Source organism: Pelobates fuscus, chromosome 5 (assembly GCF_036172605.1).
Source record: "Pelobates fuscus isolate aPelFus1 chromosome 5, aPelFus1.pri, whole genome shotgun sequence".
NCBI lineage: Eukaryota > Metazoa > Chordata > Amphibia > Anura > Pelobatidae > Pelobates > Pelobates fuscus.
Genome location: NC_086321.1, coordinates 177,933,656 through 177,949,781, shown reverse-complemented (window position 1 = coordinate 177,949,781; position 16,126 = coordinate 177,933,656). Strand labels below are relative to the sequence as shown.

At 43.8% G+C, this 16,126-nt stretch overlaps 1 protein-coding gene across 1 annotated transcript in view; it reads left to right on the top strand.

Annotated features, from left to right (window-relative positions):
* PXMP2 (peroxisomal membrane protein 2) overlaps nucleotides 1–14,147 on the top strand; it is a 95,725-nt gene extending 81,578 nt beyond the window's left edge. Inside the window, exon 5 of the mRNA XM_063454776.1 lies at nucleotides 12,933–14,147. Within this exon, the coding sequence (XP_063310846.1) occupies nucleotides 12,933–13,001 (69 nt within the window). The 3' untranslated portion in view covers nucleotides 13,002–14,147. The remainder of the gene's footprint in view (nucleotides 1–12,932) is intronic.
* The last annotated feature ends 1,979 nt before the right edge of the window (nucleotides 14,148–16,126 follow it).

Here is a 16,126-nt window from a genome sequence, read left to right as displayed (position 1 = left end):
GCCTCATATGAGACCACAATTTTGCTTGGGTATCTCCACGATTATCTAATATTATTTTGCCTTAAAATCTTTGTATATGCTAAGAACGGTTTCCTTTTCGCCCTAGTATGATAGTATATATCCGGAAAAATGAATATCATTATATGGTTCTTTTAATCTGGTCATTCTTGTTGATCTCAGTATTTGCTCTTTTATCCTATATGAAGCACAGCTTATAAGGACATCTGTTGGGACACCTTGTGCTACTGTTTCCGGTTTCATAATTCTATGACACCGCTCTAACATCTGTGGAGGGTTTGACAATTGAATATCTAATTGTTGAAAAAGGACTCATTATGTAATCTTGTAATTTTTCATGAGTAACTGTCTCTGGAATTCCTCTGAATCTTAGATTATTACGCCTCATTCTGTCTTCTAAATCTGCGATTTTTAATTCCAGATCTGCTCTTCTTTTCTTGGCATTTTCTTGGGCATCTTCCGCTGTCGCTTGTTGATATTCTAGAGATTCTATTTTCTCTTCATTGATTTTAACTTTCTTCTCTAATAATAGAATTTCAGTTTTAAATTCCAAAAGGCCCACTTGTATTTAATTTTTTTTTTTTAAAATATGTTTTTATTTGCATTTTTCGTTCATCTTATATAAGAACAGGGAGGGACTCGCAGGTCTCCAGTTTCAGAATCAATATAGTAGCAAGTAAGTACTGTGCCTTATGTTGGCCGGTGGCAGAGTTAGCGGCCGTAACATGGGTAAACATCATGTGGGCTCGCAGGCCCCCCTTATATTTGGACTCGCAGGTCCGTTCTAGACATCATATCTAACCGTTCGTTTCCTATATGGTGGGGGGACTGGTCGTGGTTGGGGATATCAGCTTATATATTCTCTTGTGGTCTCTGCTAGGGGTCCCCCAGTCGTCTAATGGGTGTGTTCTTGTATATTCAGTGCTATCCCTTTACCTATTGGTGGACCTCTTGTAGCTTGGGCGTTTCTTAGTGCGGTACCCATGTCTAAGATTAGGTCAGGTTAGTCTATCTGCTGGCCCTCCATTTTTGGTGCGTCCTTGCTTCATTGATCGTGATCCCTGCGGGGATCGGGGGGGGGGGTGGGGGGTAACTTGTTGGGTTGTCAGTAGTCTGTCTATGGTCCGGGTTTCAGTGGGTTACTGTTTCGTAGCGTCCTTGTCTAGTATCGTAGGCGTTCTCTAAAGTCTGGTTTAGCCGTTGTCAGCAGCCAGTGTGTCCAGGTGTTGAGGTAGGTTTGATGTGTGTCTTTGGCGGAATGATAGAGGTCTTCCTGCGACCTCAGTTCCTCCATCTGTGTGAACCACGTCTCCAGAGATGGTGTCACTGGTGTTTTCCAGTGTTGTGGTATGATCGCTTTAGCTGTGTTAAGGATACGTACAGTCATTGCTTTCTTGTATGAGGAGCGGGGGACCTTAGTGTGGTGGAGTAGCATTTCGGCTGGGCTCAGGGGGGGTCGTCTGAGAATTGTGTTATCATTGTGTGTATTCCTTGCCAGTACGGGACTATTTTGTCGCACTCCCACCAAATGTGTATCAGTGTGCCCCGCTCCTTTCCGCATCTCCAACATAGTGGGGAATGGTCTGGTGTTATAGCGTTCAGTTGCACTGGGGTGCGATACCACTGAGTCAACAGTTTATATGCCGTCTCTTGTGTTTTGCTATAGCTGGCACAGTGATGTGTCAGATAGCAGATTTTGTCCCATTCCAGCTCGGTAAAGGTGCGATTTAGTACTTGTTCCCATTTCCCTTGAAGTGTGGCTGTTCCCCTGGTGTCTGTGTCAGGAGCATCGTTTATACGACAGATACCCCATGGGCTATCGGGTCCGGACTAAGACATACCGTTTCAAAGGCCGTGGGGGATCGCGACAACGTCTCCCCCTGTGGGAGGGTCGCAATGTAACTCTGTATTTGTTTGTATTTCAGTCGCATCAAGAGTGTGTGTTCCGCGGCCGTTCTCAGTTCGTCAAGAGATCTGAGGCCCTTGGCCGTGGAAACGTGTCGGGGTATGGGTTCTTGGATTAGTGGTTGGAATGCGTTTGGGTCTAAACCCGGAGGAAAGTCTGTGTTGTGTGTCAGTGGAAGTAACGGTGACGGGTATGTTGTCCGGTTATGTCGTCCCTTTGCCCGGTGCCATTCCTGTAGGGTGGCTCTCGTGTATATGGGGTCTTCCTTCCCCTTTGTCTGCGGTCTTGGGGGTAACCATGGTAAGGCCGCGACGGGGGTTCCCGTCATGTGTGACTCTGCTTGTTTCCATAGCTTCTGTGTCCCTGACTTGGTCCACTCTATTATCCGTAAGAGGTGACAAGCTCTATAGTAAAGAGAAAAGTCCGGGAGAGCTAGTCCCCCTTTGTTCTTAGGTTGTGTGAGGAGGGCCTGTTTTAGTCTGGGTCGTTTGCCGTTCCACACGTATTGTCCTATTGCAGTGCGGTGAAAAATGTGCGTGGGACTGTCATTGGGATGGTCTGAAAGAGGTAAAGTAGGCGAGGGAGGAGGTTCATCTTGATTACCTGAATCCTCCCTAGCCAGGAAATGTGTGGGTATGCCCATTCCCTCAGTTCCTCTCGGAATTTATTGTGGATAGGAGCAAAGTTTTCCCTGAACATGTCCCCGCCTGCTCGCGTTAGATAGATTCCCAAGTATTTAATCTTGTGGTTCGCCCATTGGATTGTGTGGTGGTGTCGCAATGGTTGTTCCCTCCTTGCGGGCACCGAGATGTTTAGTATGGACGATTTAGTGAGATTTATCTTCAGGTTGGAGATTCCTTCCAAATTCCTGGAAGGCCTTGAGAATGTTGGGGAGTGTTATTTCCGGGTTAGTAACGTAAAACAGTAGGTCATCCGCGTATGCGGCTATTTTGTGGTGTGTTGTACCCAGGGTTATGCCACTCACGTCTGGGTTGTTTCTGATGGCTACCATGAATGGTTCGAGGGCGAGGACAAAGAGCATTGATGAGAGGGGGCAGCCCTGTCGGGTGCCATTGTGTATGTCCAATGGTGCTGTCAGTGCTCCGTTGACCACTACTCGGGCCGACGGTTGTGTGTATAGTGCTCTAATCCACCCCATTATACCCGGTCCTAGTCCCGTGCGTGTGAGGGCTTGGAAAAGGTAGGTCCAGTTCACCCTGTCGAAGGCCTTCTCCGCGTCCGTGGACAACAGGAGAAGGCCCTCCGGTCTCTGTCTGTGGGTGTGTATCAGAGTGAGGGTGCGGATGGTATTATCGCGAGCTTCCCTCCCTCCTACAAATCCTACCTGGTCCGGGTGTACTAATGTGGGCACATGCGTGTGCAATCTCGCGGCCAGTATTTTGGCCAATAATTTCAGGTCGCAGTTTATAAGTGAGATGGGTCGGTAATTACTGCAGTGTTCGCTATCTTTCCCTTCTTTAGGGATAATGGTGATGTGTGCCTCCAGTGATTGTTTGGTAAACTGGTGTCCCTCCTTAATCGAGTTAAATGTTTCTAGGAGGGGAGTGTATAGTTCGTCTGCGAATGTCTTATAGTAGCATAATGGTAGGCCGTCAGGTCCCGGGCTCTTCCCCTGTTTTGTCCGTTTGATTGCCATGGCCAGTTCATCTGGTGTGATCTCGTCATCTAGGTGATCTGCTGTTGTTTCGTCAAGTATGGGTAGTGTGTGTGTGTGTCCAGGTAGTCATTGATTGCGTCCAGCAGGCGTTTGTGTGTCGTATTCGTCTGCGGTCTCGGGAGTGCATAGAGCTTTGCGTAGTATGCTCTTATCACTTCCTGAATCTTTGAGGGGTGCCGCTGGAGTGTGCCTTTGTCGTCTCTGATTCGGTCTATGTAGGTCATTTGTCTGCGTTTAGCCAGCATGCGAGCTAGCAGTCTGCCACTTTTGTTGCCGTGGAGGGCAAAGGGTGTCTAGTTTGTGTATGTCCGTTAGTATTGACGTCATCGCGGCCTCTCTCTGTTTTTTAAGGTGAGCACTTTTCTGAATAAAGTGGCCTCTCACCACACTTTTGTGGGCTTCCCATGTGATCGTGGGAGTCGTTTGGGATGGTATGTTGAGGGTGAAATATTCCCTCAGGACTGATCCAATGTCAGACTTGACGTCTGGGACCGATAGTAGGTGTTCGTTCAGACGCCACCTAGCTTCTTTAGGTCTGAACAGGGGTGAGGTTAGTGTGAGCGTTATGGGAGCGTGATCGGACCACGTAGCTGTGCCTACGTCAGCCTGTTTGACTAGCGGGAGGTGATGTTGTTGCATGAAAAAGTAATCTATTCTAGTGTAGGAGTGTTGTGTGGGTGCGAGTGGAAGGTGTAGTCTCTCTCGTCTGGGTGGAATGCCCTCCAGCAGTCCACTAGTTTGTGTTTGGTTAGCTGTGATTTGAGTGCAGCGAGGTGTTGCGGTGGGATGTGCGAGGTTCCCGTTGATGTGTCCCACCTCGGGTCTAGTGCCAGGTTGAAGTCTCCCCCCAGGATCAGTATGCCTTCGGTAAACGTTGCGAGAGTGCGCAGGATCTGCGCGAGGAACTGGTGATGTCTCCTGTTTGGGGTGTAGATGTTGGCTAGGGTGTAGATTTGACCCGTTATCGTACCTTTCAGGAAGACGAACCTTCCCTCCGGGTCGGACCGTATCTCCTTTTCTCTAAAGGGGAGGCCCCTGTGCATTAGTATCGCGGCCCCCCGTGCCTTGCCGCCGTGATAATCACTAAAATAGCCCATGGGGTATCTATGGTCCTGTAGTTTGGGTCGAGCCCCTTTCTTAAAGTGCGTCTCCTGTACGTAAACTATGGAGGCTCTGGAGGCGGGGAATTCTTTGAGTGCCATTGATCTCTTTTCGGGCTTGTTTAGCCCTCTTGCATTTATGGATAGAATTATGAGGTCAGCTGGTGTGAGTGACATGTTTTCCTGTCTGTAAGTAGTCAGTCTGGCTGGTCTGGGAGGGGTATGGTTTGGGGCGGGTAGTCCTGTACGTGAGGTGGGGGGGAGGTGGGGTCCGGAGGGGGAAGGGTTCTTCGCTCAGAGGCGGTAGGGTTGGGGCGTCTAGGTGGTTTCCGAGGCTTGGGCCCAGTCACTGGCCTTTGGTCTCGTCCACCTGGGTAAGTCGCCTATCCCTTGGGGTAGTGGGAGGAAGTCTGAGATCTCTCAGCGGGTCGTGGTTTCCCTAAGGTCGTCAGCCCTGGGTTACCTATCCTGTCGCTGCAGTCCGATCTGAGTGGTTCAGCTACGACAGTCCCTTAGGCCTTCCCGTCAAGGCTCGATCTTATGCTTGGTCAGTTGTGAGCGTCCTCGCCTATGACTTCCGAGCATCTGCATAATATATATTACATTTGATATTACATTACATTCACTATTCAGTAAACATCTCATTGTGAAGTGTAGCTTGCTGTCCCCATCTGACATTACATATCAATAATATTGGTACCCTGGTTGTTTTGTGTGTTGTGCAGGGTGGTGGAGCAGTTGCTTAACATGAGTAACGTATAACTTAATAAACATAATAAACATATCTAACAGTATTCAACAGTTTTCCGTTTGTTTATCATACCTTGCTAACCCCTTCTGGTATTGCAGCTTGACAGTATTGGTTCCCTTGTGTTGTGTATGTCGTGTTCGGTGGCCTAGTGTCAAGGTCTGCTGTCTAGTGGCTGCCCCTTATCTGTGGTGTATGCTTATCTAACACACTCTCCCCTTACCCCTTTAACTGTGCTGTTGCCGCGTGTGGGAGGCGGCATCTCTTAGCGTGACCCGTTGGCCCCTTTTTGTGTGTCCCGTTATCCCCCTATTAAATTATGGCCGGTTGTAAGTAGTGTCTCGGTGTGTGGTCCCATGTGGGGTTTTTGAGCGAGCCGGGCCCCCGCCTCCCCGCCTGCTCCTGGGTAGGTCGTCACAGGTCTGTGGGGGGAGTGCGGTTGCCCGGCCCGGTCTGCTGTCCCTCTGTGGACCCCTGCTCTGTACCAGGGGTGGCATGTGTGCTCCTATTAGAATCAGGGTCCCCAATTCCCAACCACCTCCCCCCTTCTATGCTTTAGCACAGCCAGTGGCTGTGTACTTGCGTTTGAGTGTGTGCCCCACAGTCCATTGCGCTAGGGCGCGTTCAAATCGGAGGCACAGTCTCTGGATAATCCTCTTGTCCATTCTGGTCAATCTCCTTCGAGGGTCAACCGTGGTGTTTACCAGTCCGGGGATAGAGTCCTTGAATGCCCTGTCGTTAGTTGACCTTCCTGTCTCGGCAGAGCTGTTGGTGTGGTGGCTGGTATGGGGGTCGTCGTGGGTGGGTAAGTGTCGGTTGTGCTTCGGCTGGGGTGTATGCCGTGTCCAGATGCCCTCTTGGGGTTGCTTTCGTGAGCTGGTTCGGGTCTGGGTGGTGGGCTGGTGTTCTTCCAGGTCTCATTGGGCCAAAACGGAGACAGAGGCAAAGTGGAGACAGATAGACAAAGGGGGCCACAGCATAAACTAGCAGCCCTGCCCGGAGTTGTATGTTCGTCAGTGGTGTAAGTTAATCAGAATAGTTGCAGGTTATAGTGTCTCTTGCGGGATATGGGTGTCGTCAAGGGGTCGCTGTCTTGATGCTACCTGTTCAGTGGCCTTGCGGGCCTAGTGCTCGTTGGCGGGTGTTTCTCGGGGTGGGTAGCTCTTCGGCTTGGCTCTCTTGCCCTCGGACTGGTGTATACAGCGCCAGCGGGTCCGGCCATTGTAGTTGCGCCGGCGTGATTTGCAGTTCTCTCGCTACACCATCCAAGTCAGCTCTCTCCCTGATGTCTATCAGGCCTCTAGGTGTGTGGACCAGGAGCCCGGTCGGGAAGCGCCAGCGATAACGAATTTTGTTAGCTTGAAGCTGCCTGGTGAAGGGGCGCAGGGCTAGTCTATACGCCAACGTGGCGGGTGAGAGGTCTGGGTATAATTGTACCTCTGTCCCCCCTATGCGCACCTTACCAGCTTCCCTCGCCTTCCGGAGAATGTCTTCCTTGAGCTGGTAGTTCGTGAGACAGCAGATAATGTCTCTGGGCGTGCTCCCGGCCGGGCCTTTTGGTCTGAGTGCTCTGTGGGCCCTGGGCATCTCTATCGGGTGCTGTGTGGGGAGACCCAGGAGGGCGTTAAATAGTTATGTTATTGTTTGTCTTACCGGGGTCGCATCGTCATACTCCTCCGGTACCCCTCGGATCCTGATGTTGTGTCGTCTGCTTCTATTATCCAGGTCTTCCAGGTGCGATGCAATCTGTGTTAGTTGGTGTGTTCTGGCCCTCAGGATGTCCGTGTTAGCTGATTGCGCCGACGCCATGTGGTCGCACTCTGCTTCAAGATGGGACACCCGCTGGCGAAGGCCGCTGAATTCCTCCCGCATGGTTTGAAGTTCCATAGTGATGGAGTGTCGGAGTTCTTCATTGGCTGCCTTTAAATCTTGTTTGGTGGGTAAGTTATGCAGGATTGTGAGCCATTCCGGCTGTAGTACCGCAGGGCCGGTTGTCTGTGTCTCCGGCTGGGTGTCGGGTTCTTGCGTCGCAGGCCGGGAGAGGCCGTCCGAGGCCGTGGAATCCGTGGAGGCCTGTGAGTTTGTGTCCGGCGGGGGGACCAGGAATTGTCTCATTGAGGAGTGTGTGGCCCCTCTAGGGTTGTCAGCAGGCTTGGGGGTGTTCGATGCTCTGTTAGATTTACCCATTTTCGGGGTAATAAGGTGCTGTAGGCGAGTTTGTGCGGGGCCTTGTCTGGAGCTCAGGGTTTACGCCGCCATCTTCTTCGGCTTCCAGGCCACCTTGTATTTCATTTTTGATCTTATCAAATTGCCGTTCGAAAGCTGTATCTAAATACTCGTGTATTTCTGCAAAATTAGCCTCTTTTTGGTACTGTTTTAAGTGATCCTTCTGTGGTGTAATAATTTCTATTTCTTTAAATGAAGTCTCTATTTCATTTTGTTGCTCTAACTCTTGTCTCAGTTGTTGCGACAAAGTAGAGGCCGATAACCTTTTTTCTGGTTTGATTTCCAACTTCCTCTCCTTCTCTCTCTTCGTAAGTTGTTGCCTTTTTTGCTGCCATGAATATTAAAAAAAAAAAAGGAAGATTTAAATTTCCTCTTCTCTTTTCAGGTTTCTTCACGCTGGATTGTGACTTTAGTACTTCTTCCAATGCTAAGCTTTATAGCTGTTTATGTTGTAATTGATTTAATAATTGCTTGGAATTGGGTCTAGCTTTTGTTCTTATCTCTGTTCATTATCCACTTTTCCTTCTCTTCCCTTATCTTTTCTTCTTTTTCACTTTTAATAACTTCAGACGTTCTGAACATTTATAAGGATGAACCAATACAAAAAGGAAAACAACCAAATAAATAAAAATTAACCACCTAACAGGATAGTTAGCCTTGAATGATGATCCCTTTAAGGTGTGTCCAAATTATATTTGGCAACTGCCAATTTTCCACACTCCTTTATAATCTCTCCATAATGTGCTTGTTTATTTAGCAGGCATTCAATTAATATCAAGTTTGCCAACTGCTTTTTATATATCCTTTTGTTTTCTCTTTTTTTATTTCTTGCCGTTCCTTTAAATCCTTCTATTATTTCCCCACCTCGTCACCCATTTCACCCTTTCATTTTCTTCCCCTTTATTTATTTTGTTCTTTTTCCTCTTTTTTTTTTCCTTTTTCTTTTCTTTTAACTTCCTGACGATTTAATAGCCTTTATTTGCATTTGTATTTTTCTTGCTTTATCTTTCAATATTATGTTTTATATATAAAGCACATACAATTGAGAGGAGGGAAAGAAGGGGCAAAAAAAAAAATTCATCGGTTAAGTCCACCTGGGACCCACCCGACGCTCTCACCGACACCGGCTCCTTCCCTGTCTCGTTCACTCCCTTTCCTCTTTCCAGGGCTGGCAGGCAGGCTCTCAGTTTTGCAGTTTCCACTTTGCGTGGTGTATAGGGTGTTGGGGTGTTTGCTGGACGGAGTGTTTACTCCAGGCTGTTAACTATAAGCTGACCTCAGTCTATTGGGTCCAGCGGGTCTCCTCTACATGCTCACTCCTTCAGGGCATCAGCATCGCCGCGCTCGTGGACGTACGCTCCCGTGCGTGCGTCCTACGTCATCGCTCCTCCTCCTCCCCCCCCCCCTCCCCCCGCCATACACAGCACTTTTAATTGTAATTAACCTGAATTATACATTTTGGCAGGAATAGCTGTACACACGCGACAATAACACCTGTGCACGGCACTATCAGGCCCAATCAACGCCTTTGACATATCTAACTTTGTGAAGCCCATGCAAACTTGATTTCGGTCATTGCGTGATCACTTCGACTGTTATGCCTCTGCGCAGGCAACCATATGTTACTTTGATCAATCTGTACGATGTTGGCTTTCAAGTTATTTACGGTCTCAATAAGCATGCCTCTGCGTAGGCGATTATTTGCTTCAACGATTATATGTATGATATCCGCGTTTATCTTGAGATGACAATAAAAAAAAATATATATATATATATATTTAAAATAAAATCTCCCTGTACTAAATATATACATTTATTAGACACACTAAAGGCAGTTTTATTTATTTAAAATGTATTTTACTAGGGAGAAAGCATTGACATTTAATTTGTTTTCAAGTATGACATGGAGAACATTTTACAGTGTAGTGTTACTTAAATCATACAGGGTTATTTACTAAGTGAGATTTGTCAAATTCAGAGCGAGTTAAAAGTGAATTTCAAATTTTAAGGCCAAAGTAGTTGAACTGAAAATATTGCTGACTTGGTTAATATCTGCAGGTAGGCTACGTAGGGGAACGTGTCTTAAAAGCTTCCATGCACCCCACCGCTTTGTATGCATCCGTGTTATAAAGTCGAAAGCAGGTAATTAAATACATGGTTATATTCTAGTAGAATATATGGATAGCTTGTTCAGCCAACTAGGGAGCTTTCCAAATTCCAGAGTATTTAATAACTAGGCAAATAATGATGAAGGTTATGCCTGAATCCAAGTTTTGGCTGAATAGATTTTGTATTAATTAAATATACAGATAAATTATTCTTATTGCACAATTTTAAAGAGTTACAGGAAGAAAAAGAAAATGAGTTGTACAAAAGAGGTACATTACCAAATCAAATGGTCATTTGAAGACTTCATGAGCTGGTTTCTAGTTAAATCGCACACTAGACAAAATAACTACATTCAAGCCAAATATTGAGTAGAGGAGGGTGCCAAAATCAAGTTATTTGTTTTCATAGCATGTGCACATTAACCAAGCCACATATTTCTTTTGGATGCTTATATACCAGTAGATTGTGTATATATATATCCGGTTTTGCTGCTAGAAGCCGCAGCAACCTGTGGCACATCCTACGGGACTTGGTAGATTCTGTTTCTAACTAAAATTGTCACACAAATAGAAAATGATATAGGTATGGGAATCCTTCCTATAGTGCTACATTACACCGTTTAAATGAATACTATAGTGTAAGGGATACAAACCTGTATTCCTAACACTATAGTGTAAACTAACGGTTTTGGTAACCACCCCCTTCAGATCACATTGAAAAGGTGATTTCACTCACTTTTTTTCTCTCTCTAATGCTTGCCTCCATGGCTAAGATCATCAATTTTGGGATAGAATTGGGAGGTTATTGTGTGTGTGCTGCAAAACGCCTTTCTGTGCCAATCCGCTTCTCCTGATAGAGATCCATTGAATCAATGCATCTATATTGGGAATGTTCATGCAGAGCGTCTGAGTGACTGCCACTAGAGGTGTTCCTAGGCAGCAATGTAAGTGTTTAAATTGAAAAGCCTGCAAGGACTGGCTAGACACCAGAAGCAATACATAAAATTATAGTGCTTCTGGTGGCTATAGTGTCCCTTTTAGCTAAACATCACCCCATGTGGCGGACCACCAGTATATCGCCACCATGGACTCCCTTTCCCTGTGTGAAGTAGCTCTATCAAACAGTGAAAGTGAATATTACTGTTATAGCGTTTCCCCCCATACATTAGTCAAGACTGAATGCAGGGAGTAGATCTGTTTATTTCAGGCAAGCACTCGCAATTTATACACACAGTAAAGTCTTCCCTGTGCCTGAGAGATAATGGAGTCAGGAAACTTATAATTCAATTATCTTCCAGGTACAGAAAAATGAAAATTTTTACAACACCCCAAAAGTACCCCCAAAATACATGGAAACTCCTCAAGTCACATCCCCAGATACTCTGATCTGAGTGCCTAACATATCCAAAAATTGATTAGATCGGTTTGGTGGTTTGGAATCACCACCAGGGTAAAGTTTTGACTGACTGGCCACGAGGTACAAGCCCAGAAATAGTGGCAACAGCCGGTCTCAGTTCGAGGGTTTCTATACAAAAACCACACAAGATATTAAAGTGCTTTCAAGCGGTGAATGCTCCCCCCATTCGGTAGTTTATATCTCCAGAACGCCGTTCGCATAGGTGGTCGGGAACTTGAATGGGCAGCGGTTCCATCTTCACCGGTATTCGCGGGAGTGCCTTGCCAAAATAAGTTCCAGGCACTTGGCGACTAAGTACTGCTGCCTGCGTTTGGGAGACAAAATGGCCGCCATCCATTCTGTCAATCACATGCGTTCGGTTTCACGAAATGGTGGCCACCCAGGGGAGCATTTTATTAATAGTTTCCTTTGCGGTTTCGCACTGGATACTTGGTATTCCACTTTCTAATGGGGTGCTAGAGTGGTCCTCGTTCGGGAACCGAAATAGGTGAGTTCGAACGAGAAATAGAACAGGGAAAAAGAGAATAATACTAATTCAAGTGATGGGGCATTCCTTAACACCCCACAATTATCTTAATTAGGCTGATTATGTTCTTCTGTTTAAATAGAAGCAACACATGTGCCCAAGTCACGCCACTATATATAATGATGATTTTGTGACCCACTTTAGCATGACGCAACAATTATGACATATTATAACTTATTTTAAAGGTAGACATGTCCATACTTTAAGCTCTATCCTAACTGTAGTGTCCTTTCTTGAAGGACCACTAAAGTCACCTAGATCACTTCATCTTAATAAGGTGGTCTGGGTGCGGTGGTCCTTCAAGGTAAAACAATGCAGTTTTGCAGAAAGAGAAATATTTACATTGAAGGGTTAAACATGCCACTTCCGCTGCACTGACCGTAAAACTCATTCATGTGACATTGGAACTAATAGAAAAGCACTAGATTCAATGCTTTCCAATGAGACACATTGGGTCTGCTCCCAGCACAAGGAAATGTACATCAGGTCACCAGTACTCCTCTATGAGTAATGTAAGTTTAAAATATATTTGTAAACAAATTTTATGGCAAAAGGCAGTCCTGAATATAACTAGGGACAGGGGAACTGTAGCGTTGGAAATACAGGTTAGCATTCCTAACACTTTAGTATTCCTTTAACCCCTTAAGGACACACGACGTGTGTGACACGTCATGATTCCATTTTATTCCAGAAGTTTGGTCCTTAAGGGGTTAAAGGAACACTCCGCACAAATAATGCACGTCCGCTTGCTGAAGTGCTCTGTGTGTCGAGTCTATTAATTTCTTGACACTTTATAAATGTGCCAATTCCAAAAGAAATCTGAACTTTTATAATTAGGACAGTGAGGTATTTTCCTCTTACGTTTGCTCCACAGGGCTAACGAAAGCAACAGGCACACTGTGCTAGTGTGCCCTTGCCTTCTCAGAAAAGCTGCTCGTTGAGAAGCATAGGTAAGCAAATGAGAGGCCTCTGATTATAGTATTCCCTGGAGAGAAGGGGATAGTTAGCTAAGGCTGCAGATAACAGGTCTGCATACTTTGCAAGCTGTTTTTACATATGCCCTCAGAAAAAACATTCTTGATTATTTTTTTTATTTTTTTGGAGGGGGGTGGATTATGTACTAAATTGTTTTTAAATATATTTTCTATAAGGAAATAATATCTACTTGATTGTAATTTTAATTTCAAATTGTTTTCTCTTTACAGTTTCGAGTCTTGTTTGCCAACCTGGTGGCTTTCTTCTGGTATGCATATTTGGCATCAACACAGAAGTAATTTTGAAACTTTGCTTGGAAGATGAACAAGTATTGAGACACTGCATTAAACTCGTAGCTGTACTAGGGGAAACCACATGGATTATGTTTTGTGGATAAACAGTATATTAATATAATGCTAATTGAAAGTAACAGTGCCACTAATTAGATAATGTTATATGAGAGAGAGTTTTATTTCGTAATGTAGAACAGTTCTGCATTGTTCCACCACAAGGATTTTCATGTAAACCCCAGGATGAGATTTAAGAGCTGCAAGCTTGTCTTTCTTAGTGATGTCTGTCATTAATACTGACATGTTAAATTAGTAAGATATGTTTCACTTACAAAAGGGGTATCTCCATAATTTTGAAAATATAGGAACTATTTAACAGAATTTACTTTTGGGGAGAACATTTTTCAGTTAATGTGACTGTTTGGGTTTTTATGTACTAAATCAACACAACATATAATGACACTGGTGGAATATAGTTAGACAAAATTGTGGTCCAGGCACTCAAGGGTCAGTTGAAAAGCATGTTTTTCCCAATAAACATGTTGTTTAACTGACCCTTGAGTGCCTGGACCACAATTTTGTTTAACTACTACAGGAGGGGGTAGCCAGCGCCAGGTCTGGCTGCACCAGGATTCTAATAAGTGTGCGGTATTCCTCTCTTTTTCTATATACTGGCTGATTATAGGACTACTTGTTTTTTTAGTCTGTACCGCTTTGTTTGTGTAATCCACACTGCAGAACTTTTATGATAGAGTGCAAATCAGAAAACCATTGGATTAATAAAATAATTTAAATAAACATTAAATCAGATTAAAATATGATCCAAATGTAATGGCGTTCTCAAAATTAATTCACACAACCTTATCTAAACTAATATAACACATTTTTAAATGTATTTTGTTTGTTTACCTGAGTGTGTATAAATAAGATATATATCTAAAATTTTATCTTAAAGCCTTTTTTTTTTTTTTTTTTTGCCAAGAAAAAGCAGAATGCTTTTAGCATACATACTTATATCACTGTGATCTGCTGTAAAGATATTGTTGAAGGTAGTCTGTCTTAATCAAATTTTTATAACGAGAGAAGTTGAAAAAGATACTTTGCATTTAATCTGTATTTGAACTGCTGTATAAAGATTAAATGGGTTATAATATCTTTTTTTTGTGTTCATTTCCTCTGTTTAAGGAGATCTAATTAACACTGCGGTTTTAGCCAGTAGGGAAATAATGCAACTGCTTACAGCCACTTAACGTTGGTGCCTACCTAGACTACAAATGTGCGTTATTTAATTTTTCCATTTTTAAATAAATATTTGATATACATTATTTGCAGTCAGAATTACAGGTGTAATGGCTGATTTTCTTCTTTAAATTTATGAAGAGACCTGTTTGGGTTTTTGTTTTGTTTTTTGTTTTCGGGGGAGGGGCACCTGTGAATTAAATACTTATGATGACATGATATGTAAATAAGGTCACAATCAGTTAACATAATCTAACCGTCACAATCAGTTAACATAATTAAACCCTTTATGCTCCATGGGTGGTTCTTCTGCTCTCCAAGCGCTTGCCTCCAAGAGCTAATTACCCTTGGCAAAATGAGCTGAACCAAGCACTGCAGCGTTTCAGTTTCCCTGGCAAGCTGTAGTGTTTCGAGTGTTACTATAAAGCTTGTTTTTAGCTAGAAAGATAAGTTATATTGGTTTAAAATAAGAAAAAAAAAATATTTAAATGTGGTTTCTCTGCTCCAAACTCATAATGTCTTGCAGCAAAACATCCGAAATTAAAACATTAGGTACCATGGGAGAATGGACTTCATACATGGAGATATTCACTTTAGTTCTTTCGAATAACCATTGTATCAATTATGCAAACGTAGGTGACAAAACAGGTTGGAAAGTATCATGGAAAGATATTAATGAGTCGAAAACATATAATCCGCCACAATACTCAAAACTGGAACATGGATCTATCAAAACCTATGAAAATACACACTTCAAAACCTGAAGTGGTCACATCTCTTCTACAGCACTGTAACTTCACAAAATAGTGTCTGGGTCATACATTGGGCATATTGTCTTACTCAAGATGTAACTGAGCATAATTTGGGGGATTCTATCACAGTGGCATATATCAAATGTACAAAATACACAGCAAAAATGCAACTTGCAAGTAAAAAAATTCTATTTTTTTTTTTTTTTTACAGTAACTATATATATATATATATATATATATATATATATACATATATATATATATATGATACCCTGGAGTGTGTACTTTAAAAATGGTAGGTCTATGTGGAGTTATATAAACAGTCAAACTGCTATAATGCCCCAAAAATGAGACATAAGCTCATCAAATGCATTGTAGCTTCACATAATAGTGGTAAATGCATACTGTGGGTGTATTGTTGTACTCGGCATATGTAGTTGAACACAATATGGGGTTTTGTACTGATATAGCACTTAGGTTTACAAAATACACACTAAAGCAGGGCTGCTCAACAGGTAGCTCCCCAGATGTTGTAGAACTACAACTCCCGTGATGCTTTGCATGCATTTAGGAGAACAAAGCATCATGGGAGTTGTAGTTCTACAACATCTGGGGAGCTACCTGTTGGGCAGCCCTGCACTAAAAGAACCTTGCTATATGTGTGTATGTAAAAAAAAAAATAAAAAAAAATACTACAGTATTTCGCACAGATTGGTGGTGAAATGGCTAAGTAAAAAGTGTCAAAATACTTAGGTAAATAGTCTATGATTTCTACTACTTTACATAAATACATACTTTTGTGTGGCAATTTTTTTTCTGTGATGGTTATTAAAGAGTGTAAAAATGAGCTTTAGAAGTACCGGTTTTAATCATTCAGATTTTCTGCTCCTCATCTGATTTGCATGTAATTTTCCGCTTTGCTTTCTCCTTGCCTCCTGTATTTCAGCCTGACTGTCCCCCAATGGCAATGCTCCAGTGATGGCAGAATGCCTGCCCAAGCCTTCTCAGAGTCCTCCGCATTCAGACACTTGAACTTACAAACCACATCTCCCTTTTCTTTCCCTTCCTTTCCCTATAGAACTAACGACCACACACTCTCTCATATAGTGTGGTTGGCTGACTGGGACTGGCAGGGATCGGGTA